The 26,551-nt window shown below is 57.3% G+C and overlaps 1 protein-coding gene across 1 annotated transcript; it reads left to right on the top strand.

Moving 5' to 3' along the window:
- The first annotated feature begins 16,977 nt into the window (after window positions 1-16,977).
- On the top strand, window positions 16,978-25,881 carry ZFP3 (ZFP3 zinc finger protein). The gene is made up of 2 exons (XM_032840099.1): window positions 16,978-17,018; window positions 24,358-25,881. The coding sequence occupies exon 2, from the start codon at window positions 24,366-24,368 to the stop codon at window positions 25,842-25,844; it is 1,479 nt and encodes a 492-aa protein (XP_032695990.1). The 5' UTR covers window positions 16,978-17,018; window positions 24,358-24,365; the 3' UTR covers window positions 25,845-25,881.
- The last annotated feature ends 670 nt before the right edge of the window (window positions 25,882-26,551 follow it).

Genomic DNA, 26,551 nt, shown 5'->3' with positions numbered 1-26,551 from the left:
TTGGCGACACTGTTTACTTGAGCAGTTTATCATCCGGCCCGGGAGACGGAATGTGAGCAGGAAAATGATGGAATACAGGCTCCAGGCGGGTTGGAGCGAGCCGCCGGGTGGTACGGACACATGCAGCCGTGCCTGGCATGGGAGGGCTCACTACTCTTTTTTTAAAATTTACTTATTTGTTTTAGGGGGGAGGGAGAGCACCGGCAGAGGGAGGGGCAGAGGGAGAGAGGGAATCTTAAGCTGACTCCCCGCTGAGCGCAGAGCTGAAGGTGGGGCTGTCTCATGGCCTGAGATCATGACCTGAGCTGGAATCAAGAGTCGGCCACAAAACTGACTGAACCACCCAGGCACCCTGACAGCTCATTATTTTATTTTATTTATTATTTTTTTTAAAAAGATTTTATTTATTAGAGAGGGGAGAGTGCGAGTATGATCTGGGGAGGGGAGGAGGGACAAGCAGGCTCCCTGCTGAGCGGAGCCCACCGTCCGGGGTCTCAAACCCAGGACTCAAACCAGTGAGCCACCCAGGTGCCCTGGCTCACTACTTTAAAAATACAGTTGGGTTGTTTTCCCAGGAAAAATGCCCTATGTAAATGTGTTTTATCCACTTCGTCCTTCCAGATCAGTGTTTTAAAATGTGATGAACTTTAGGCTTAGAGAAGGGCCCACGGGTCCTACCTGCTGCACGTGCCTGCACTCCATGTGCCCGCACTCCATGTGCATGCCGTCCTTAAGACGACCCTATAAAGTTGATCTGTTTCATGTCCATTTTTCAGATGGGAAGACTGAGGTCTGAATAGGTTAATGGGTTGCCTGAGGTCCTACAGTTCTTTTTTTTTTTTTTAAGATTTTATTTATTTATTTGACAGACAGAAATCACAAGTAGGCAGAGAGGCAGGCAGAGAGAGAGGAGGAAGCAGGCTCCCTGCCGAGCAGAGAGCCTGATGCGGGGCTCGATCCCAGAACCCCGAGATCACAACCTAAGCCGAAGGCAGAGGCCTTAACCCACTGAGCCACCCAGGCGCCCCGAGGTCCTACAGTTCTTAAGGGACAAAGTTAGGGCTTCAACCCTGATGACTTGACTCCACGCCTCCTGGACGTCACATGTCACCTTTCTTTCCAGAAGCCACCATGACCTCCCACTTCAGGGGTCTCACGTATTTCCTGAGTCTGCATCCTCCTTCTGGCCTCCGCCGAAGCTGCTTCTGAAGACATGGGAGCCACTATCTGTGGGCCTACCCCAGGATCACGGGCAGAGGCCGCCCAGTCTGCCAGCTTTCTTGCCCACTCAGTTTGGACATTTCTTCACTTTCACCCTTGGTTTCCTTGGAAATGCCATTTACTTGTCTCTGTGTTCCTCCTTGGAGGGGCCTCCTTCCTTCCCTTATTTGTTCGTCAGGACTTCTTTTTTTTTTTTTTTTTCCCACCTGGAGTGTGGGGATCTTGAATACACTTGGGGATCCCAAAACTTTCTTTGAAAAACACTCTTTTCCAAAGCTTTTCTATACTTTCTAGCTTCTACTTTGATTTCGTTTGAAATCATTCTTTTCCCTTTTAAAGATTTTATGTGAGCAGCTGCCCGATGGCATGTGGGTTCGGGTGGATGTTGGGCAGCTCCTACTCGCCATCCCCAGAGACCGCCCCCCCCCAGCCGAATCACCATCTGGGTTTGCACCATTGTGCTCTTCGTGTGGCGTCTGAGACCCTGGGGGTGCCAGGTCCTGCTTCCTGTGCCAATAGTGTTTTAGGGGATGCTACCCAAGGGAGGCTGGCTTTATTAAGCTTTCCACCTAACCTAACTTGGCTCGCAGGTTCTCCCTATGGCCCCAATACTCTGTGGCCTTCGTCAACGTATCCAGCCACCCCTTAAAGGTGACTCAGTGTTTGCCTCCCTCCAGGCCCAAGGTCAGCAGCGTCTGCCTCACCGCACATATTCCCACGTCTGTCTCTCTTGGAAGCCAAGAGGGGACTGGCATCTGGGTAGGATGTCTCCTCTAAAGGTCTCGTCACCAGATGGGGGTTGTAGCAGCTGCTTCTCTCATCCTGAAACAAGCTCACAGCGTAGGAGCTGCCGTTAACCTGCAGTGTCCCTGGTGGGCTCATCAGCGGGCATGTCCCCTCAGCTCCCCCCACCACCCCTGGAATCCCTAGAGAAGAAACATGTTTCCAGATACCTGGGAAGGTCTTGCCCTGAGCTCCTGTGGCTCCAAGCTGGTGCCCCACGCCCATGGACTAGCCTAAAAAATGTTCTCCCTCCCTCCCTCCCTCCCTTCCTTCCCTCCTTTTCTTTCTTTCTTACGATTTTGTCAGAGAGAGACAGCACCAGCAGGGGGAGTGGCAGGCAGAGGGAGAGGCTGAGCGGGGAGTCTGGGGGGGGGCCTCATCCCACGACCCTGGGGTCACGCCCGAGCGGAGGGCAGAGCCCGAACCGACGGCGCCCCCGGGCGACCAGAGCCTGGAAGGTTCTCCTCGTAACCAGCTTCTCTGGACACGAGCGTGGGACCCTGCGCTCTTGGCGCTGAAGAAGCAGCTCGCCTTAGGCCAGGCTCTGGGTCCGCAGCAGGGAGGGCGCACGGCCCTGGGGCGCTCATTAGCCGCCGCTTCCCCGCCGGCCCGGGCCCGACCTCCGTGACGCCGCCGGGAAGATCCGTGAGATAAAGCATGGAGGGCGAGCACCTGCGGGGGGCCCGCGGCGGGCGCCTTCCGGTTCCCTTGTTCTGAGCAGGGAGAGGAGGGGGCGCCGCACAGCGAGGTCGGCTCCGGGGCGCCCGACGGCAAAGCGCTTCTTCAGCTCGGCGGTCCGCACCGCCCCCACCTGCGCCCGCCGGAACCGCTCCCTGCAGCCCTCCTGTTGTTCCCCCGCTGTCCGCCAGGGGGTGACAAGGCGCAGGCTCCCCCGCCCCCGGGGGCATCTTTCGCTTGCGCGTTCACAGAGCCTCGAGCGCGCGCGGCCGTGCGGGACCCCGTGGCCGAGCGCGCACGCGAGACAGGCCCGGGGCGGGGCGCGCACGCGCAGAAGGCTGCGCCTCCCGCGTGGCCGGACCCGGTCGGCGTGAGGCCGGGCCCCCGCGGCTCCGAAGCCGGCGGTGCGGGGATCGCTTCCTCGGGGGCCAGCCCTGCACGGGGACTTGCGGAAGGCGCGGGCAGACCCGGGTCTGAGTTTCCTTCCCGTCGGAACCTGCGCGGCTGCTCGGCGCCCCGGCCCCTCCGCAGCGAGCGCCCCCCGGGAGCCGGCGTCCTGGGGAGCGGCCTCCGGGCGGGGCGGGAGCGGGGGGCCCGCGGCTGCTCTCACGCTGAGGCCTGCGAGGACGGACGGACGCCCGCGCCCCTCCTCCTGCCGGTCCCGTGGGCGGGCTGCGGGCGGTGGGCGGTGTCCGCGTGTGCAGGCCCTGACTGTTCACGTCCTCCGCCCCGTCAGTGCCCCGAGCCTCGACGGCTGCCAGCAGCCCTGCCTGCAGGTCCCGCGAGGCCGCCCGAGTGTCCCTCGGCCATGAGCAGGGGCTGGCCGCGGGGACCCGGCCGGCCCACGAACGCCCTCAGCTTCTCCCGCAGTGCCCAGGGGAGGCCCGCCCCGGTTCGGAGCTGCCGCAGACCGCGGTCACCACGGATACGTCTTCTCTCTTCCCCGCCGGCCTTCTGCGCCCGCAGCAGCCCCACCTACCCTGCGCCTGCGGAGCTCCGGCCTCCCACGGCAGAGGCGGGCGAGCCCTGTCAGCCTGATCTTTTCCTCGCTTGTCTTACGCCTTTGCTCCGGCCTGGCCCGTCGGGTCCAGAGCCCCATCCCGCAGGCGTTTGTAGGGGCCGCAGCCTCCCTGCCCCGGGTCTGGGATCCAGGCCACTGAGAGCTCACCGAGGAGCAGGAAAGGCCAGCCAAACCGGACATTGTACCTTCAAGGTGAGGGCGAGGTTACGCCCTCTCCCCCAGAGGGATACTTCTGGGCCGCTGACTTCCTAGAAGATAAGCCCATGGATGAGGTTTGACACTTGTTTCCCCATTAGAAACTCACACTGTGTAAGGGCACGTGGGCGGCTCCGTCGTTGAGCATCCCACTCTTGGTTTCGGCTCAGGTTGTGAACTTGGGATCATGGGATCGAGCCCTGGGGGGGGGGGGTCTCTCCGCTCAGCACCGTGTCTGCTTGTTCTTCTCCCTCTGCCCCTCACCCTGCGTGCTCTCTCTCTCTAAAACAAAATAATAATAATAAGAGAAACGGTATTTAGAACTCAGGCCTCATAGAGGCCTGGAGAGCTGCTGGTTTGCAAGGACAGAGGAACTTCAGAGAGCTCCTAACCCACCCCTCCGCTGTACTTCTGTAGAAATATACTTAGGGGGGGCCCACCTGCATGGGACATGTTCAGCTGTGCGCTTCAGACAATGCCAAGACGTTAAATATCCACGTAAAATCCTGCAGCGCTTGGCCCTGTCCTTGATCTCCCATCTTCCTTCCGGCCCCCTGGGCCTCCCATCAAATCGCTCACGGTTGTTTGCGGACATCACCCTGTTTCCCGCCCTGTGCCTTCCCTCCTCCAGCCTCACTGAGCCTTTGACGGGCTGCCTCCGGCTTGCCTCCTGTGAGTCTCAGCCCAGCTGCTGTGTGTTGGGAAACCTTGGCCCCCCAGTCTGGGTCAGGAGCTGTCCTCTTCCTGTGGTTCCCCAGGGACACACGTCTGTGACTACGCTTACCATGTGACCATGCAATTATGAATTTCGGGGCTGGTCATCCCCCCCCCAATCCCCGCTGCCACCACCGACTCTGGGCTCTTTGAAATTCCAGGTTGCGCTTTTTCAGCCCCAGAATCAGACCCAGATTCTCCTGTGGGCAGCAGGAGAGAGAAGCCATCCTGAGGCCTCCAGCAAGGTGGGTGTGATCAAAACGGTGAGAGTAGTACAGATGGGACTCTGAGGCTGTTCCTCAAGCAGATCACTCTTCCAGGCAGCAGGCCAGAGCTAGAGGCATCTCCCGCTGACGGAGGTAGCCGGCCAGGAGGCTGAGACACAACCAGCCTTCATTCTCAGCGCCAAAGCCCTCAAGTGTCCAGGAGGTTATACAATGATCCGGAGGAGCCCAGGTCACAAATGTGAATATTCTTTTTTTTTCTAAAGGATTTTATTTATTTATTTGATAGAAGACACAGCGAGAGAGGGAACATAAGCAGGGGGAGTGGGAGAGGGAGAAGCAGGCTTCCCGTGGAGCAGAGAGCCCGATGCAGGACACAATCCCAGCACCTGATCATGACCTGAGCTGAAGGCAGAGGCTTTAACCCACTGAGCCACCCAGGTGCCCCCAAAATAGAAAAAAATCTTTAAAAAATCCCAGGTCTTAGAATTAGTAAAACAGCCCTTCCAACGTTAACGAGAAGGTCTTCGGTACTTCTAGAAAGCGGAAACAGGTAGAAAACCCATTTTCACAGCACGAGATCCGAAGTACAGATTTCCCTTATGTTTTATGGCCACGAGTATGTGAGTGTTTCTTTGCTTTATTTCTGATCCTAGGCTCCTGGGGAGAGCTCTCGCTCTGCAAGCATCGCCTCCTGTGTCCCAGGGACTCAGTCTAGAGGAGCCCCTCCCACAGGCCGATGCGTTCAAGAACCCTATTAAGGTGCTGAACAGAGGAGGCCAGTGGCAGAGGACAGACACGCTGGCTGGATTCTGAGTCCTGCCCTGAACCGTGGCCGAGCCGAGTGGCCGGTCGCGCACGCCTGGTCCCACCCCGCATGCGGAGAATTGCTCTCCTAGAAGCTTTCCTTACTGGGGGTCCTGGGTCGGAGTTGCATGGGCGCTGGAGGGAGTGTGCGGGCACGGGGAAGCTCCCCCAGCCCTGCTTTCTTTCAAGGAGGGGACAGACCCCAGACCCCGGTCTTGGGAGTCTTCCCAGGCGAGGACCCGAGTTTCCCTCCTGTCTTGGAAGCGGGAGATCGGAGACCGGAGCGGGGTGGGAGGAAGCCGGCCGGGCAGCGCCGTCTTCCCGACCTTCCCCGTGCGGCGGTTCCTCTCCTTTTAAGGGCATTGCTTTTGTTTCTGTTCTGAAAAACAAATAAGGTTTTCCATGTAGAGGCCTGGAGCGTCCCCGGAGCTGGGAGGCAGGAGACCTGCTCCTGGTTTCTGTGCAGCCTTGTAAGGGGGACGGGGAGGAGAAGGAAAAGGGTGGCTGGGGAGACTGGGTTGGTGCATCCCCGAGCCGGCCCGAATTTCCCTTACATGAACCGTATTCCACGGTTACCTCCGTGGGCAGGAGGGCCACCTACAGCTTGAGGAGTGCAGAACAGGGACCGTTGAGGCTCAGGTAGGGGTACCCCTCGTCCTCACGTGAACACTGTGGGAGGAGGGGCAGAGGGCTGACTTCCTTTGAGCGTCTGACGTTTGACTAAATCAGAGGTGTTGGGTTTAGGAAAGTTCTAAGGAAGCATTCCCAGCATCAGGTGTGGTCCCATTTATATGGAATGTTTGCAACGGGCAAATTCCTAGAGCCAATAAGTGGTGGGCTGGGGCTGCGGCGGCTGGTGATGGCGGGCGAGTGACTGCTAATGGGTACAGATGTTCTGAAATTAGGTCACTGTGGTAAAACCATTGAATTGTACTTTTTTTTTCCCCTAAAGATTTTATTTGTTTGAGAGAGGGAGGGAGAGAGAGTGCCTGAGCAGGGGGAGGGGCAGGCAGAGGGAGAGGGAGAAGCAGGCTCCCTGCTGAGCAGGGAGCCTGACACGGGGCTAGGTCCCAGGACCTCGAGATCATGACCTGAGCCAAAGCCAGATGCTTGACTCAGGCGCCCCTGAATTGTACATTTTAAGGGGTGAAATTTATGGTATGTGGATTATAGCTCAATAAAGTTATTAAAGGAAAGTTCCCCCATGCCCCCAAGAAAAGCAGGTATCAGTGCTGCGGTCTTCTGGGGCGAAACGCTCCCCAGTGGGTTTGGGTTATCATGGAAACAAGGTCAGGCATGAGCTGATGGTCTCCGGATGGGGGCGATGAATATGGGGGGTCCCTTGTATTGGCCTCTCGACTTCAGACTGTGTTTGAAAATTCGAATAATAGCGTGTTAAATGAATTTTGAAAACACCCAAACCACCTGAAAACGCTGTGGGACATGAAAAGACAGAACGGCGTGGTGGGAGAAGCTGGGTTATCGCACGCGTTGCGGAAGGTGACAAGGGACTGGAACCTGGTCCGCCCCCACAGAGGATTCTGGACTGGCCACATCGGTGTCCACGCTGATTTTGCAGTTCTTTGTTCGGGTCTTTTGTTGTTGGATTGTTCAGATGGGGAGGAGTGTGGCGAGGTGAGAATGAGCTCTGTCCAGTCAGTGAAGAGATTAAATGAGGGGAAATAAAGAGATGGAAACAAGTGTTCTGAGAAGCACACGGTAAAACATCGCCCTGTGTGAGCGGCGTGTGCACGCAGTGAAAGTGGGGCTCCCCGCTGCGGTGGCACCCAAGTCTTGTCCCCCGGAGACCGTCACCGTCAAGACCAGCAGCTCTTATGCAGGCAGAATCTATGCGTGTGTTCCTGTGTGTGCTCATATACACACTCATCTGTTTTCTTTACACACATGCCTGTACACCCCCCCATATACCCGTATGCATGCACACACACCCATATGCACACACACGTATACCCATATGTACGCACACACACACATATACCCGTGTACACACACCCCCATATACCTGTATACACACATGCCCCCATATACCGATATGCATGCACACACACATACACACACATATACCCGTGTACACACACACACACCCATGTACACAGGCACACACCCATGTACCTGCATACACACACATACCCATTTACATACAAAATATCTTTTTTATATACACACACGTGTATGCACACATATATATGAAACACTCTTGCTTTGCTTTTTTCCCCAATTATTTTATTTTAAAGGGAATTTATTTACTTAGAGAAAGTGCAAAAAAAAAAAGAGAGAGAGAAAGAGCATGTAAGCAGTGGGGTGGGGGTGGGGAGGGACAGAGGGAGAGAGAGAGAATCTTAAGCAGATTGATTCCCCACCCAGCATGGGGCCCCATGCGGGGCTGGATCTCATGACCCTGAGATCATGACCTGAGCCAAAATTGAGACTGCTTGCTTAACTGAGCCCTCCAGGGACCCCTCTTTTTTGTTTTAAAGATTTTACTTTTAAATGATCTCCACACCCCACATGGGGCTCAGACCCCGAGATCAAGAGTCTTGCTCTACTGACTGAGCCAGACAGTTGCCTCTTAAAAGGAATATCAAGGTCTGTTTTTAAATATCACAAAAACACACCCCCCGCCTGGACCAATCAGAAGGTGGTTTTCAGTGACCAAAGGGAAGCCTCAGCCTTAGTGAAAATAACAGCTTGTAGTCGGGTGAAGGGGGCTGTCTCCTTGCCCCCGTAAGGGAAAAGTCAGTCCCCAATCAGACCTAACCACCCAGAAGATTGCGGGCCTCCCCACACGTGTGTGCTTCAACTCCTGGGAAAAGTACACCATTTCTGAACGTGTAGGCCCTGTTTCTTCTCTGTCTCATTGCAGGAGCCGTCGAACACCGCTGGCACACTTTGTCCCCATGCCAAGGGAAACTGTCGCCTGCATGGCCCAGGCGACGAGTGTGCACGCGTGTGAGGTCGCCTTTGTTGGGAAGGATTTTCCTTCATGCTGCCATGATTCCCTCCTTCCTCCCCTCTCCCCTCCTTCCTTCTTTCCAGTAAAATGTTGACAGTTTCCCACTCCAAAGTCTTTATCTGACAAAATTAAAAGACCACAATTTAAAAAAAAAAGACTTTATTTATGTATTTGACGGAAGACACAGTGAGAGAGGGAACACAAGCAGGGGGAGTGGGAGAGGGAGAAGCAGGCTTCCCGCTGAGCAGAGAGCCTGTTGCGGGGCTCGATTCCAGGACCCTGAGATCATGACCTGAGCCAAAGGCAGAGGCTTAACCCACTGAGCCACCCAGGTGCACCAAAAGACCACAAATATTTTGAAATAATTTTTAAAAAAGATTTTATTTATTTATTTGACAGAGAGAGAGATCACAAGTAGACAGAGAGGTAGGCAGAGAGAGAGAGAGGGAAGCAGGCTCCCTGTTGAGCAGAGAGCCCTATGCCGGACTCGATACCAGGACCCTGAGATCATGACCTGAGCCGAAGGCAGCGGCTTAACCCACTGAGCCCCCCAGGCGCCCCTATTTTGAAATAATTTAAAATGAAAATATTTCGAGAAAATAAATCTTGTGGGGCACCTGGGTGGCTCAGTGGGTTAAGCCTCTGCCTTTGGCTCAGGCGTGGCCCTTAATCCACTCTGTCCTCAGGGCTCAGAGGCCTCGCGATGCTCTTCCAGCCTCCCTTTCAGTCTAACCCGTCGAGGATTTCTAGCCTCCAGAACCATGAGAAGACACACGTCTGATATGTAAGCCGCCGGGTCGTCTTCTGGAAGCCTTGGCCGACTCCTGTACACAGACATCAGATTGTTGTTAGCTCCGCAGGTAATTCTAAGAGGTGCCTGGGGGAGCATCAGGGCACAGTGAAACGGTGCCACCACCTCTGGTGGTAAGTCCGGGACCAAATCCAGAGAGATAAGGGCACCTTAGATGCTGGGGTGAGAGCGGGGCTAACCAAGCCTTAGGACACGTAATAGAATTCCAGTGGCCCTGTCAGTAATTCTGCCCGCTCCTCATTCTGTCTTCTTTTCATTTTACTCACACAACATCAGCACTCCAAGTAAATATTTCTTATTTATTTCCTCTTTGCTCGATTTACTCATTTCCTTATTTATTTATGAATTCCGGTATAATTAACACACAGCGTTGTCTGAGTTTCAGGTGTACAGTGGAGTGATTCGTCAGGGAATGAGGACTCTTCGTTGCCCACCCAGCTCCTTTCTGGATGCGATCAGTGTGTTCTCTGTATTTAAGAGCCCGTTTTTTATTTTTAAATCTTTTTTCTTTGCTTGTTTTGTTTCTTAAATTCCACATGTGAGTGAAATCACATGGCTGTTTGTCTGTCTCTGACTGACTTACTTCACTTAGCATTAAACTCTCTAGCTCCGTGAATGTTGTTGAAAATGGCAAGCGGTCATTCTTTTTCACGGCCGAGTAATATTCCGTTGTAGCTTTACCGTTTCCCCGTTATCCATTCATCGGTGGAGGGACACTTCTGCTTCCATAGTTGGGCTGTTTTAATTACTGCGGCTATAAACACGGGTGCATATCCTTTTCCAAATTACTGTTTTGTATTCTTTGGATAAATACCCAGTAGTGGGATTATTGGATCATAGGGTAATTCTATTGTTAAATTTTTTGGAGAGGGAAACATCTGCTGTTTTCCAGAGCGGCTGCACCAGTTTGCACGCCTACAACTGTACACGAGGGTTCCCTTTTTCTCCACATCCTCACCAGCACCTGGTGTTTCTTCTGTTTTGATTTTAGCCATTTTGACAGGTGGGAGGCCATATCTCGTGGTGGCTTTGATTGGCGTTTCCCCGATGGTGAGGTGCTGCTTGCCAGCTGTATGTGTTTGCAGATGTCTCTTCCTGTCTTCTACCGTTTTTTTAACTGGATTGTTTACTTTTTGGCATTGAGTTTTGTCAGTTCTTTGTGTATTTTGGATAGTAACCCCTTACTGGGTCTGTCATTTGCAAATATCTTCTCCCGTCCCTTTGTTTTGTTTTATGACTGCTCTGGCCACAGCATCGTTTTATATTCCTAGTCGCAAGGGGAAGTTATCTCAACTTGTGTTACTGGATAAGTACATTTTTGTGGGTTATTAGAACATATCAATATTCACAACAATAGGGGCGCCTGGGTGGCTCAGTGGGTTAAAGCCTCTGCCTTCGGCTCTGGTCATGGTCCCAGGGTCCTGGGATCGAGCCCCGCATCGGGCTCCCTGCTCAGCAGGGAGCCTGCTTCCCCCTCTCCCTCTGCCTGCCTCTCTGCCTACTTGTGATCTCTCTCTGTCAAATAAATACATAAAATCTTTAAAAAAATTAAAAAAAAGGTTTTATGTATTTATTTGACACAGAGAGAGAGAGAGACCCAGCGAGAGAGGGAACACAAGGTGGGGGTTAAGCAGGCTTCCCGAGGAGCAGGGAGCCTGATGCAGAGCTCAATCCCAGAACCCTGGGATCATGACCTGAGTCGAAGGCAGAGGCTTCCCCGACTGAGCCACCCAGGCACCCCTCAGTAATTAATTTAAAAACCTCTGCATGGAGGTTTAGGGATATCCCTCTACTGTGTCTTGGCACACGTTCACTGAAACAGTCATCATTACTTCTCTCGCGCGTGAATTTTGGTATCCTCTCCCGTGTGCTCTGTGGGTACTGACTTCGAACTGACAGGATTTTCCCCAGGGTGGAGGTGATGTGTGCATTTAATGGTGCCCTGATGCATCAGAATGATCTGGGGGTTTGCCATGTGAAAGCTGGAGAAGGACGCTGCGTCGTTCATGCTAATACCTGGTTAGCGGGCGCACACATGCTGACATCTTGTGTGAGTGTTGTGGGAACTTGGGAGTTGTTTTGTTGTTTTGATTTGCTTCTGCACGTCCTGTGGTGACGTGCTGGGTTGTGCTGTTATTTTTAAATGTACGGTTATGTCACAGACAAGGAGAGCCAAAGGAACATGCCTACCAAATGAAACGTGGTGCCTGGATGGGATCCCGGGTCAGAAGAGGACATCCGTGAAGACCAGCAAGAGCTGAGTGAGTTGTGGACTTCAGCTGGTAAGAGTGTGTGATAATAACAGTGTATGAGCCACTAATCGTAGCACATGTATCAGACTTATGTCGGATGCTGATGGGGGAAATCGGGGGTCGGGATGTGGCACTCTGTATTGCCTTTGTAACTTTTCTATAAATTCAAAACCGTTCTAAAATTAAAAGCTTACTTGGGAGTGCCCGGCTGGCTCGGTCAGAAGAGCATGGGGCTCTTGATCTTGGGGTCGTGAATTTGAACCCCACGTTGGGAGTAGAGATTACTTGAAATGAAATCTTAAATAATTAGAAAGATGGCAAAAATGTACTATTATAATTTTAAATGTTCTTATAATGTTTTCTTTTTTTGAAAAAGATTTTATTTATTTATTTGAGAGAGGGAGAGAGAGAGAGAGCACAGCAGGGGGAGCAACAGAGAGAGAGGGAGAAGCAGATCCCCCGCTGAGCAGGGAGCCCGACGCGGGGCTCGTTCCCAGGACCCTGGGAACATGACCTGAGCTGAAGGCAGACGCTTCACCGACTGAGCCACCCAGGTGTCCCCCTTATTCTTTTTTTAAACTGAAATATAATTAACATTTGATGTTATGTTAGCTTTAGGTGCAGAGCACTGATTTGGCAATTCTCTACACTCCTCGTCCCTGATACCCAGCACAATTCGTGCCGTCTTTTGGTTTTTAAGTTCTAGTTCTCAAAGCCACTGTGAACTTCCCGGTTAATTGTGGCAGACTTTTCCGGGAGCCCGTCTCCATCAGCTGCACACATGCTGTGGTCAGTGCTGAGTGACAGGCACGGTCACAGGGGGCAGGCGGGGCTCTTGTCACCCGGCGGGGAGATGGAAAATGTTCTTACAGGAGAGCACAAGCCCCGACGCCCAGGGTCAGGACGGGCAGCGCTTTGCATTGCAACCGGAGGGGAGGAATCAGAGGAGGTTTGGGGTGTGTGTGTGTGTGACGTTCTCTGAGTCAGATGCCGGGAGGAGGGGAGCCAGAGAGGTGACCCAGACTCCAGCGTTGTGCAGGGATTTATTTTGGTCGATGGGAGAAGCTCTGCACGTGTCAGGGAAGTGAGATCTTGTGAAAGCTGGATTTGATATGTCCTCCCTGGAGCTGACTCATGCAGAAAAGAGGGACAAAACAGGGCACGCTTTGGGGCCCCTGTAAGGGTTGGAGGCAGGTTGCGTGGGACTCCGGGAAGGCGGTCAGATTGGAGTGACAAGAGTCTGGGGAGGAGAACGAAGGTGTGGGTGCTCATCCTGGCCTCGCGGTGTCTGACCTGATGACCCTTGGACAAGTCCCTGACTCCTCTGGGCCCCCTCATCAGGGAGAGCCTCATCTACACCTGTGGTAGACAGTCTAAGCTTCGGGACACTCTTCCTGTGGCCAGTCTAGGCGAGGGGCCTTTGCAAACTGTGTGAGACACTTGTACGGATCGGATTTGTTGTTCTGTCGCCTCCAGACCCATATTTTGCCGCCTGGGTAAGATGTATGCCTCGTGATTTCTTCTGCAGAATTAACACTGTAGCCCTATCCGTGGTCATGGGGCGACTCACTGCAGGGAGGGGACAGCCAGGAGCCCAGGATGAGTCTGGAGAGAGTCGTGGGTGTTGGCAGCAAAACAAAGCCTTGGAAACAAAGGGACCCTTTTACTCGAGAGGGGCCGTGAGGATTTCGGCAGTGTTGGGGACGAGGACGGTGTTGTGGGCAGGTGTGTGGCGTCTGGGAGAGCACGGTTTGGAGAGTGAGTTAATGGCGTGGGAGTTGGCAAATGGATCACGTCAGCCTGAGGAGAAAGTTGGTATCACAGAGAAGGGATGTTTTTTGGAGGAATAGTTCGTCCAAGATTTTTATTTTTAAACATTTCAAGTAATCCCTACACCCCATTTGGGGCTCGAACTCATGACCCCAAGATCAGAGTCACATGCTGCACCCACTGAGCCAGCTGCGAGCCCCAACCAAGACTCCTTGATGGGCTGCGGCCTGAGCACAGGAGTAGAATTAGATGCCTTCCGGGCTCCTCGGGGATAATGACGAGGTCTGCAGCTGCAGGCTGCCTGCCTCGTCATCGCTGGAGGACGGAGGGAAACACAGAAGACTTAACTGAGTCTTGACTCAACTTTTGCTGTTGCTTCAGTGCGTGGAGGTGACACTTGAGTGTTTTAGCTTGGCCAGTTTCTACCGAACATGGGCTGGGCACGGCCAGCGTCTCCCGGGACGTGTAATGCAGTGTGGGCTCTCAAGGAACACCGTCTATACCGGGGAAAGGCACGTTTCCTGGGAAACAGTGGAATCATTTGTGCCCAGTTACATCTGTGCCATGCTGCGTGAGACTCTGGGCATCCCCGATATACTGTGAGGTTGGCCTGGTTGAAAGAGGGGCAGAAAGGCAGGTTTGATGAGGGAGGGGACAGGTCACACAAGACATGGATGTAGAGAGGTGAGAAGTGGGGAGGTTTCCAGGGAGAGAAGGCCATGCAAGCCAGCGTCTTGTGTTGGAGCCGTTCCTGGCTGGCTTACATGTCTGGGGGGGTGAGCAGTTTGGAGGGACCCGGAGGTGCACAAGGTAGTGCTCGCAGTCCTGTATCTCTAGGAGCCCCACCATGGCTGATATGGTGCTGCTGAAGTGTGGGCGGACATCCAGTGCTGTTCCTAATGGTTTGGTGATACTTTGGAATGTGGTCTGCAGACAATTAAAACATAATCATGATGAGCCGTAGGTCTAAAACAGAGTCGTAAGCTTCATCTGAGATGATGTGATCTAACAAAGTCTAACAAAGGGCTGTGGCCCGTGCTGGGAGCTCTCCTCACGTTCTCCACGGATGGGAGAGAAGGGGACATCGGAGAACACGACTGGGATGTCTTTTATTTTCCACGTGTCTGTCCCTGCATGAATTCAAGAGGGTGACCGAGATTCCCACCCAGCAGAGAAACTGCTTCCCCTCATCTGTAAAAAACATCCTGTGCAAGTCCTAAGCCTGTAGGGAGACCATGAAACACCAGCTGTATACATCCTCATGCCCACTGAAAATGGGGATGGTATTTGGGGACCATTTGCCTCGGTCTCCTTCCCTCATGAATTTCCAAATTTCCAAATTCAGGGGCTCCAGATGCCCCTGAATTTGCTAGTTTAATAAAGCAGAGGGTGGGCCGGGGAGGAGCTGGGAAGATGCAGCTTATCTTTTTTTTTCCTCTCCAACCCACGTTCAAGGGCTGATTAAAGTCAGTGCAGCTGATGTCTGGGCCCTGACAGGGAAACGTTAGTGGGCATCAGACCCCCTGAAGGGCCCGTGAAAACAGACTGCCAAACCCTAACGCCAGAGTTTATGATGCAGAAGATATGTGAATGGGGCCCAAGGATTTGCATTTCCATCAAGTTTCCAGGAGATGCGAACTCCATCCGTTTGGACACTCTGAGAGTCACTGACTGGGGCTGCTGGTTTTCAACTTTGTTAGCTGCACGTTCAAATCATTCAGAAAGCTGAAAATCACAAAGCACGTGAGTGTGTGTATGCGTGTGTGTGTGTGCACGTACACACACACACACACACACACACCCTGCCTGGAACCTGTGGGGTTAGCATCAGACATCAGTAGTTGTAAAATCCATCCACCTCCCCATTCCAACGGGCAGCCATGGCTGAGTCCCTTGTCTGGGTTCTTTTCTTTCTTTCATTCTTTTCAAGATTTTACTTACTTATTTGACAGAGAGCGAGCATGAGCCAAGGGAGAGGGAGAGGGAAAAGCAGGGCCCCGCCTGAGCAGGGAGCCCGATATCGGCTCGATCCCGGGACTCTGGGATTGTGACCGCAGCCGAAAGCAGACACTTCACCGACAGAGCCACCCGGGTGCCCCTCATCTGGGTTCTCGAGGCGGATGCCCGCTAATGCAGGTGACCTGGATAAAGTCAGTCAGCGGGGCCAAACGTCCCCCAGCCTTTGGTCCTGGGGCAGGGTACCTGCGTGGCCGGGCATCCTTCCTTGGGGTGCCGGGTGCGCGCAGTGGCTACCGCCGCGGCCCTTGGGTGGGTGTAGTCCTGGGGAGCGCGCAGGTTGCAGCGGGGGTCGTGCGAAGTGCGGGCGAGCCGCTGGGGAAGCGGACGCGACGTCTGGGGGTGGGAAAAGGCCTGCGGGAGGGAGAAACGACACCGGGTCTTGGGGCTCTTCTGGAAATGTCTTTCCCACGGGCTGTGCGCAGCCTAGGCGAGGAAGACGGGCATCTCGGCCGGCCCACGGTCCACGCTTCTCGGCCGCCGCTGGTGGGAGGGCAGAGGGGCTGAGGGTGCTGGGGTGGGGGCAGGAGCGCGGACCCCGGGGTCTCGGGCCGAATTCCAACGAGCAGCTCAAGGGAAAGCTCCCCGCTCTACCGCGCACCGGCTGCAAACATCGCGGCCTCCCCCGAGGGCAGCCGCTCCTCCGACCCCGCAGGACAGCGTTGAGGCCAGCGCGGAAGCCGCCGCGGCCGGGCTGACCCTCCCACCGCCGCCAATGCACGGACGCGGACGGGGCCCGTCACGGCGCTCCCCCGAGGAGCGGCGTTTGCGAGCAGTGCCGCCGGCCGGGCCCTCCGCCCCGCGCGCCGAGGCCCGCGCACAGAAGGCCCGAGGACCGCACGGGAGCTCAGAGGCCGAGGCCCGGGGCTGGGGCGAGCCGGGCCGGCGGAGGATACGGAGCGCACGGTGCCCGGCGGAGAATAAGCGCGGCCGGCGGTGGCCCGCACGCTGACCCCAGGGCGCTCCCGCGAGCAGGCCCTCCGACCTCCGAGCGGGCTCCCTGCTCGCCGCGCTCCGGGATGCAGGGGTCCGCGCCCGCCAGGCCCTCGGCGCTCCGGGAAGGGGCCTGACGGGCTGAGGGCCACGGGGGTGGGGCGCCCAGGGCGAAGCGGCCGCCGCCCGCTCGGGCGCAGGTGGACGCGGGGGCAGCGACTGGGTCGCGCAGAGCGGCCGGCCCCGCGGCGGAAGTGCGTCCCCGGGGCCGTTCTAGGCCGGCCGGAGGACCCTGCTCGTCGGTGGTCCCGCGGGGTGCGGGGGACGCGGGCGCCGGGGTGACCTCTCCGGGGAGCAGACCCCGCGGGGGGCGGCGAGGCGGCGCTTGGGGTTCCGGGACGGTCCGGGGGAGGGGTCCCGGGGAGGGCGGGGGGGGGGCGGGTCGGTCGGAGCGCGCGCCGGGGCGGGACGGACCGCCCACCTGCTCCTCTGCCGCCGGCGGCGCGCGCTGATTGGCCGAGCGCGCCGGAAGTGAAAGCGCCGGCCGCCGCCGCCCGGGACGCGGAGAGCTCGGCGGCTGGGAGCGCGGCGCGGGGCGAGCGCGGAGCGAGCGGCCGCGGTGAGACCTTCCTCCGGCGCGGCGGGGCGGGGGCCGGGCCCCGAGGCTGCTGCGGCCCGCGGGCCGGGCGGACGCGTCGAGCCGGCCTGTGACCTTGGGCCGGCCGGCCGCCTCGCTCAACCCGCCTCCATTTCCCCACCTGCTCCGCGAGGGCCGTCCCCGCGCGCGCCCTGCCCCCGGCCTTCCGACCCAGCGACCCCGAGCGCGGCCGGGACGGTCACCCCGCCGGACACTGGCTGCCGGGTTGGGGCGGGGGCCGGACGGGAGCGGCTTTGAGCGCGGGGGTTCGGGAGCCGTCCTGGCGGGGGGACCGCGGGGGGACCCGGGAGAGCCGGGAGACGGCGCTCGACAGACTGGTCCGTCGCCCATACGGGCGACGCGCCTCCACGCCCGGCACCGGTTTGGGCCCCTGGGGTCCGAAAGGGAATGAAATACCCGCTTAGTCCTCGAGGGCGCCGCAGCCCCGCGGTGTAGATAGCGCGCTTAGATGCTCGTGAGCCGTCTCCGTCCGCTGCCCGGGACGCTCCAGGCGCTGGGTGGGGGGTGCGCGTAGACAGACGGTACGGCTGCGTGACTGCCAGCAGACCGAGGGCCGTCGGGGTCAGGGAAGAGAGTGGGACTGCGTGTGGCCGAGCCCAGGCCCGTGCATGTTGGTGAAGCGCACAGTGGGCGGTGGTATTCCGGGAAGTGGGAACACCTGTTCCCAAAGGCCACAACGCTGGAAAGAGTAGCCGGTGTTTGGCCCGCAGGACCCTCCCAGCAGCTTCCCGGTCCTGCGCCTGAGCGAACACCCCGGGGAGGAGGAGATCCTTGTACGGGATGCTGGACACTTGGTAGGATTGGGCGTTTCAGAAGTTAGGGGAAAGGATATCCCTTAAGATGCTTTTTGTCTGTAAGTAACATAATGCAGCTCACGCTGGCTTCGGCCTGTGCGGGTGTGTAAGCTTGCACAGTTGGAGCCATGCAGGAAAGTGCTTCCCGGACGAACTGAACCTAGTGGCTCCACGGTCCCTCGATTTTTATGAGCTCTCCCTGACGTCATCCACAAGCTGGGCAGGATGGTAGGAACAATTCCCGGAGGCTCCCAGCAAGCCTGCTCAGAACATCATTGACTCAGATGAAGGCATATGTCCGTCCCCAGATCCGTCCCTGCTGTTCTGAACAGTCCCTTGCAAGGGAGGTGGTCTTGCTGTCTGGGTTAGCTCGGTGGGGGCTCACTCCCAGAGCTCAGATCTCCTGCAGAGCCTGCAAGACCACTGCCCACTTCTTTGCTCAAATGCTCCGTAAAAGGATTGGAGAAGCGTTGTGTCCCCATACCTACGCAGAAGTCAACTTCTAAAATGTTTCATCATAAATTTGAATAGTTGCAAAGGATATTCTGAGTGTATCATGAATTTTGGAATTTCAAAATTAAACCTTGGGCCACGTGCCAGGATCCTTGCCCTGTGATTCTGTGTGCTGTGTGCTTAACACATTTCCCCCCTTTCTGAAACCTCCATCTGGGCACACGCTACGCCTCCCTCCCTTCCCCCACTCCATCCACCTCCCTGTCCCACTCTCCCATCTCCACTGTGTCCTGGCTGACATCCTCAAGTCCCTCATTCTTCCACCGCCATGTCCCCAGATTCCCAGCTGCTTTGGGGCTGGAGAGGGTGGGGAAATGAGGTTGATCGGCTCCTCCTCCTCACACGGGCATGCTTATCTCCTGGGGAGGCTGTGAGGGTTTCCCAGGGTAACGTCTGTGCGTCACTTTGCACCCAGCACATAGTAAGCGCTCCCGGTCCCTCTCCGCATCAGAATGCCAGCCCTCTCACCGACTCTGGGCCTCCTTGTCAGTCCACATGCTACGCCGAGGCCACAATGCTCCCTCTGTTCCTTTTCTCTTTACTCTGGTGCTCGCCTCGCGCGCTGCCTGGGTGCTGTGTGTAGTTCTGTGGGGATGGGGGTGGGATGCGCAGACACCATCTGTGACCTCTGTGAGCCCGGGGACCGCTGTCTGGAAGCCCGTTTGCACCCCTGCCTTGCCCCGTCTGCGTCTGCCCGGCAGCGGACCCCGTGGACCCCTGGCCCGCAGCTTTCCCTTCCTGCTCCTTCAGCTTGCTCTCGTCCTGTTACCAAAGGGAGACCTGTCTCTCACCATGCCCTCCCTACAGTTCCTGCTGTGTGTCCCTCTGGGCTGGAACAGCCTCTGCGTGCAACCCTGCAGAGTCTTTTGGAGACGGGAGTGATTCTTGGGCCTTTTGTAGCTCTTTCAGAAATCTTTGCTTTCAACAGACATTTTAAAAAGACCTAAGCAGGGACGCCTGGGTGGCTCAGTTGGTTAAGCAGCTGCCTTCGGCTCAGGTCATGATCCCAGCGTCCTGGGATCGAGTCCCACATCGGGCTCCTTGCTCGGCAGGGAGCCTGCTTCTCCCTCTGCCTCTGCCTGCCATTCTGTCTGCCTGTGCTCGCTCTCTCTCCCTCTCTCTCTGACAAATAAATAAAATCTTAAAAAATATATATATATATTAAAAAAAAAGACCTAAGCAGAGTGTCAGCGGCCAGATTAGTCAGTGTTTATGACAAATCACATCATGATTTTGGGCAGATGAGTTCAAAGGATGGAGTGATGTTGCTATCCCTGGAGATTGGTGTGAACTCGGATTTAGGCAGCTGGGGGCAAACTCCGTTCCTGTCCCAGCAGCTAAGGCCTGATGGGTGCACAAGTGTGGGTTTCCCTCCATGGAGAGCCTCCAGCGTGCGGGACTGGATCTGCCCTGTCTGTTCTGCGAAGCGGAGGGGAGGGGAGGGGAGGGTAGCCCAGCCCAGTCCAGCGGGAGGGTCAGAAAGGAGAAAAGAAGTCGGAGCATTAGCCGGCCATGTCCGCGCATTCCTGCTGCTGCATGCATGTGGCGGGCGCAGTGGGCCAGGCCTTAGGTAGAGCCGAGTGTCCCGGACTGAGTTTGGGGCAGCTCTCACCCCTGCTGGGGCATCAGGATCCCCCAGGGTACTTGTTAGACCCCCAGCGCCCTGGGCCCGCCCAGGGGATTCTCGGAGGCCTGAGGTGGGACCTGGAATTCGTCATTTCGAATTTCCTAGTTTCTGCACATTTCCCAGTGGACTATCGCGCATCCTGCCTCATTCCAGGCTGAGGATTGTTGTTTAAGAATCAAACAAACAGTCTTCCCGCTCTAATTGCAAGCTGTGACGCAGTTCTCAGGGTTTCCGTGGCAGCGTGGTCCTTTCAGAGTCGAAGGTCTTGTTAGTGGCTACATGGGTAGCTGGTGGGTGCATCGGGACTCTGTGGGTGAGGCTTTCTGCGGGTGCTTTCCTGGGGTGCAGTGAAAAACAAATCTGGGTTTGCAGAGCTGTAGACCCTGTACTGAGCTGTGGTGAGCTAGGAGAGGTCTGCGTGTCCCCCCCCCCCCCCAGAGCGAGGACCAGGAGCCGACCCCCTCCTGCTCAGGTGACACCGCCATCCTCTCTATCCAGAAGCAGCCAGTTTCAGGGTTAGGAGAGTGAGGACATGAGAGACAAAGTTAGGAAATTCCGGCTGGAAGTTTGAATCTAGGCTGGAGGAGGGGAGTGTTTCTGTATGAGCGTGAGGCCTACCACGTGCCCTTGGCTCTGACGCACACATGAGGAACTGCCAGAAAGGCATACAGCAGTGCGACCCGCCAGGGACGCTAGTACCATGTCGCTGGCAGAAGACAGAGGGGAGGAAGGGTCAGGGGGTCACGTTCCGTTGGGGGAGATGTTCTGGATTTGACTTTTGAACCAGATCTTGAAATGGGGGGCAGATAGAACGCTTGTCCTGTTGTACCGTGGACAAGTGCTTTTCCTTGCGGTTCTGAGAATTCCGACCTTGCGAGGCGCCGGACGGTGGACTGTAGGAGAGACGTGGGTGACAAGGGGACAGGAGAGGGGTGGGGCGTTGACGGGGACCGAAAAATAGCAGCTTGTGGGACTGGACCGCGGCTACGTGTCAGACATCTCTCTAAGGGTGTGCTTCCCAGCCCACGTGCGCCACGAACGAGGGTGCAGTTGAGTCCCAGCGCCGTGGACCCTTACTCAACCGCAGTTTGCAGAAATTTCAACAAAAAGGAGAAGTCCAGCTTTTGGGGGCTGCCCTTGCTCTGTGGGAAGGGCAGAGCCCGTGTTGCGGGCAGAGCTGAAGATTGCGGGTCCTCTCGGGGGAGCCCAGAGATTCCATGTCTCGGGGACCCCACGAGGAGGTCAGGCTCCTTCTGGGTGTCCCGGGCTGGGTGGCGCCACGCCTTTTGTACCAACATGTGTGGGGCGTGGGCGGGGCGCTCCCTTCGGGAGGTCCTTGGTCCTTTCATCCAGACTCTTGGAAAAAGCAACAGACCGGTCCATCTGTCTGCTGCCACTGGGCTCGACTTCTCCAGCGAGTCTGCTCCCACAGGCCCCTTTGACCGCCGGACTGTCCCCATAGGCACTTTCCAGGTGGCCCTGTGTCATTCTGTCCACCCTGGCCCAGTGACCCGGTCACTCACTATCCCTTCTTTTGTTGGCAGGCTTCCCTTCATCCTCCCACTCTCTGCCACGAGGGTCCAGACAGGAAGCTACTCATTCAGATTAGGGTCATTGAGGGAGGTTAGTTACAAATGATCCAGGTGTGGATCCGGGAGCCGGGCCTGGGGGTACCAGAGGCTGGGGAGGCTGCTGGCTCCGGGGCTGTGAGATGATTGGGTCGGACAGATTCCCCAAGAGGAAGAACGGCCTTTGGTGAATGAGGGGACACCGCCAGCCCAAGGCTGCCTCACAGGAGGGAACCAAGGGAACAAATGCCCCGACCTGAGTCCTCCCTCCCTCTGGTCTCCGTGGGACCTCCCCACGGCTGCAGTTGGACGCCAGGGGGCTGTGAATGTCCATGCTGAGTGTAGCCTCCTGGGGCGGAGAAAGGCGGGAAGCCCCAAAGGGAAGGATGGTGGGTGACGGCAGAGCCTGCACGCTAGCTTTGACTTCTGGGTGTCTGTGCCCTGTCTGCAGTGGCCATCACACGGTGCTGCTACCAGCGATGCTCAGTCCGGTCCGGGCCGTGTCTCTGGTCTTGGCCAGGGCATCTTCAGACCGGGACATTTTAGCTGACTCCTTGGTATTCTGTATGGATGCCTTGAAACGTGTCTTGTGCAAAACAACGTTGATGGGTCCTCTTGCTGCCCGAATGAGCTGCTGCCGCCGGACCCCCGGCCATTGGCACTGCTGGTCATCTGATGACGGGCAGGGAGGGCTGGGCATCGTCCATGACTGTGCTCCCCTCCTTACCCTGTGTCCAGCCCCGGCAGCTCCCAGCCGAGCCTTACGGAGTTTGACCCTGAGCTCTTTATGCAGCTGTCTCCTCTTCGTTCCCTCTGCTGCTGTTGCCCTGGTCAGCTCACGCCCCCCACCCTGATGCGTGCCTCCGCCTTCTCATAGGTCCTACGTCCTGGCCTGCTGCTTTCTGGCTACGAAGTGGTCGTTAGTGTGCCTTGGCCTGAAACGCTTATCTGGCCGTGGTCTGTGTCACTCCCTGGCTTAGAAACCATTCCATGACTCTGCGGTATAGGGTGAGGGCCCTCGGCTGCCCGTGCCCCCTTGAGATTCAGCTGCCACAACTTCACAGGCGGAGAATCCTATTCCTCTGATTGGCCACTGTGCCCGTGTGCCCTGCCCCAGGCTGCTTTCTCCCTGGACAGAGGCCAGGCCCGTTCTGGCATTGACCCCGCTTCTCTGTCCAGGATAGCTCAACCCCCAGGGCCATGGTGCCAGTTAGGAGAAGGTCTGGCTTCCTAAAAACAAAACAAAAAACCACAATGGCTTAAGCAAGGCAAAGGCATATTTCTCTCTCAGATGGAAAAGTTCTGGGGGTGCCTGGATGGCTCGGTCGTTAAGTGTCTGCCTTTGGCTCAGGTCCTGGGGTCCTGGGATTGAGTCCCACATGCTCCTTGCTCTCTGCCCTGCTCATGTCTCTCTCTCAAATAAATAAATAAAATCTAAAAAAAAAAAAAGTCCAGAGGCAGGCATTCCAGGGCTGGGATGGCAGCTCCGTGGAGCCGCCAGGGATCTGGTTCCTTCCAGCTCTGCCCCGTCCTAGGGTATGGGGGGGGACACTGCAGTGCTCACGGCCCCAGATGGCACCCGTCTACCACCTGTCTCCCCAGGCACAGTGTGGAGAAGAGTGAAGAAAGACAGTCCCCTCAGGAGACTTCCCAGACATCCCACGCATTTTCGTCTGCTTTTTCCTGTCTCACCGACCAGAGTGCGGTCGTGTGGCCACACCCGTCCGCAGAGAAGGCTGAGGGATGTCCGTCTTCAGCCAGGTTCCATGCTGCAGTAAATACGTTCATTATTCTGTTGGTGATGACCTGTGGAAGAAGGCATAGTGGGTAACAACTAAAACTTTTGCGGTAGCCTTTTAGAAGTTTAAAAAAGTGTAGGTTTAGATCTAAAATAGTGTTAAAAAAAACTCTCTGAAGAGGCTGTTTTATAAACAGTCTGTAGAAGTTGACATAGCTATGTATAAAAAGAATTAACTCATTTGAAAATAGAAGAAAACTCGCAAAAAGGAAAGAGACGTGTTGGACCTAAAAACATCAGGATACGTTTGGACATTTCACAAAACAAACTTATTTGAAGAAAGGTGAGCGTTGACAGGAAGCATTTGAAAAAGAGCGCGAAGCTCTCTCACTTAGTGAAGACTTCAGGGAGCTGCAGTGAGCCGGAGCTTTGGTCCTGGGGCAGGGACGGGTCTGCGGAACTGAAGGGAGCCCAGTGCTGGAGCCTGACTCAGCGCCAGACTGCGGTGTGGGCTGCGTTTCCATGGGGGGGGCGGGGAGAGCAGGTGTCCATAGGGTGGCCACCTGGAGAAGACGAAGACAGGGCAACCTCGCCCAGATGGAAGGGAGCCAAGAGGACTGACTTCTGTTGTGGTTCTGGCCCTGGCCCAGCCCTGGGACCCTCTGGACAGTCCGCCCTGCCAATCCGGCGGCAGACCTGTGTCCTGCTGAGCGCCATGGGTCAGCACCAGGGAGGGGCCCTGTCTCTGGTGAGAAGTGTGTCATCTCTGCTGCTTCGCCCAGCCTTTCCGCAGTGGACCCTCTGTTCCCACTTTCCTTACCACGCCCAGGTCCCCGGCCACATTTCGGGAGCATCCCTCTCCTTATATCTCTCCCTCAGACAATCCGCGTCGCGCTTCTCAGGCAGGGCCCGGCCTCCGTTTGGCGTGCCCGCCATCGCCCCTGGTCCGGTCCTGTCCCCCGACCCCCAGGCCGCCGTGGCATGCGGTCCACCGCGCCAGCTCTCGCGGGGGGTCCTGTGCACTGCAGCCACTTCACGTGCCTGCCCTCTGTCATTTCAGATTGTGAGATGGGGACTGAGCACGTGGAGGTAATCCCCAAGGAGGAGGCTTCTGAAGACCCCGAGCCACGCGCGGCCACGTCGGAGAAATTTCCCCAAGTGGTTTGCCAGGGCCGGGAGTTGGGAGCCGCCCGGGCGGAGGACACGGTGGCGAGGCGTTCGGGAGTGTCCGCAGACGGGAGCGCGCAGCGGGCGTCCCCTCGCGGGAAGGGCCTCCCGTCGGGGCCGGCCGTCTGTAAGAGGTCCCCGTCGGGCGAGGAGTCCAGGGACAGCGACGAGAGCGAGCGTGTCCGGGGTCCTGGCCCGCACCCACTGGTGCCCCGGACCGTGCCCTGCTCCAGCCCCGCGGAGAGGGCTGCAGCACCCGGGGCGCAGAGAAGCCCGGTGGGAGGAAAGCCTCACGCGTGCAAAGAGTGTGGGAAGGCCTTCAACCAGAACTCGCACCTCCTGCAGCACCTGCGCGTGCACAGCGGGGAGAAGCCGTTCGGCTGCGAGGAGTGCGGGAAGGCGTTCGGGACTAACTCGAGCCTGCGGCGGCACCTACGCATCCACGCGGGCGAGAAGCCGTTCGCCTGCGGCGAGTGCGGCAAGGCCTTCATCCAGAGCTCGCACCTCGTGCACCACCACCGCGTCCACACCGGCGAGCGGCCCTACAAGTGCGGCGAGTGCGGCAAGGCCTTCAGCCAGAACTCGGCGCTCGCCCTGCACCAGCGCATCCACACGGGCGAGAAGCCGTACGCGTGCGGCGAGTGCGGCAAGACCTTCCGCGTCAGCTCGCAGCTCATCCAGCACCAGCGCATCCACACGGACGAGCGCTACCACGAGTGCGGCGAGTGTGGCAAGGCCTTCAAGCACAGCTCGGGCCTCATCCGCCACCAGAAGATCCACACCGGCGAGAAGCCCTACCTGTGCGGCCAGTGCGGCAAGGGCTTCGGCCAGAGCTCCGAGCTCATCCGCCACCAGAGGATCCACACGGGGGACAAGCCGTACGAGTGCCGCGAGTGCGGCAAGACCTTCGGCCAGAACTCGGAGATTGTCCGGCACGTCCGCATCCACACGGGCGAGAAGCCGTACGTGTGCGCGCAGTGCGGGAAGGCCTTCCGGGGCAACTCGGAATTGCTGCGGCACGAAAGGATCCACACGGGCGAGAAGCCCTACGAGTGCTTTGAGTGCGGGAAGGCCTTCCGGCGCACCTCCCACCTCGCGGCGCACCAGCGGGTCCACGCCGGGGAGAAGCCCCACCAGTGCGGCGAGTGCGCGAGGACCTTCTGGGACAGCTCGGAGCTGCTCCTCCACCAGAAGACCCACGGCGGCGGGAAGCCGTACGTGTGCGGCGAGTGCCAGAGGACCTTCGGCCAGCACTCCCAGCTTGTGCTGCACCAGCGGGTCCACACTGGCGAGAAGCCGTACGCGTGCGGCGAGTGCCAGAAGGCCTTCGGCAGGAGCTCCCACCTGCTCCGGCACCAGAGCGTGCACGGCGCCGACTGAGCGCGCCGAATGGGGGTCCCTGCCGTGCCCCGCCCGCACGACCCGCGGGAGGACGGCCCTGCCGCCTGCCAGCCCACGCAGCGGTTGGATAGGAGAGGCTTTTAGATACTGTTCCCGGAGAGGTTTCAGGATCCCGAGTTCCACCATAAAACTTGTTTCAGGCCTCAGTGTTTCCTCTGTCTGCCTTCGCACCCCCTCCCTGCACCCCTGGGGGATGCCATCGCCTCTGGGTCTGTACAGGCCACATAGCGTGGATTATTTCTAATCAGGAACTGTGGGGGCCCACAGTGCCGCCACCTCCCAGGAGAGTTGTGGATGATTTTCCTCTGTGGTGTTAAAACAGTTGAGCGGAGGACACCCTCCCTGCCCTCCCGCCCGCTGCGGAGCCCTGGGACCCCTGATGGAGTTTCTTGCAGCTTTGACATCTTGCAGACGTGTGCCGAGGAGCCTTAGACGAGGCTTCCTTCCTGGAGGCAGGAAGCTTGGGGACTCCCCACCTGCCGGGCCTCCTTGTTCCTCTGCAGAGCGTGCAGGATGGAGGAGGCGACAGCCACCTCCAGGATGGCGAGCAAGGCCCTGAGCATCCTGAGGGGCTGGTGGGTGATGCTGGGGGCAGGGGGAGGGCAGAGAGCCTGGGCCGCCCAGCAGGGCAGGAGCAGCCGGTGGGCAGCTGTGCCCGACGTGGGGGCTATGCGGATGGACGGATG

This window comes from Lontra canadensis, unplaced genomic scaffold (genome assembly GCF_010015895.1).
Source record: "Lontra canadensis isolate GAN:19392208 unplaced genomic scaffold, GSC_riverotter_1.0 scaffold110, whole genome shotgun sequence".
NCBI classification, from domain to species: Eukaryota; Metazoa; Chordata; class Mammalia; order Carnivora; family Mustelidae; genus Lontra; species Lontra canadensis.
This window is presented reverse-complemented; position numbering and strand designations above follow the sequence as displayed.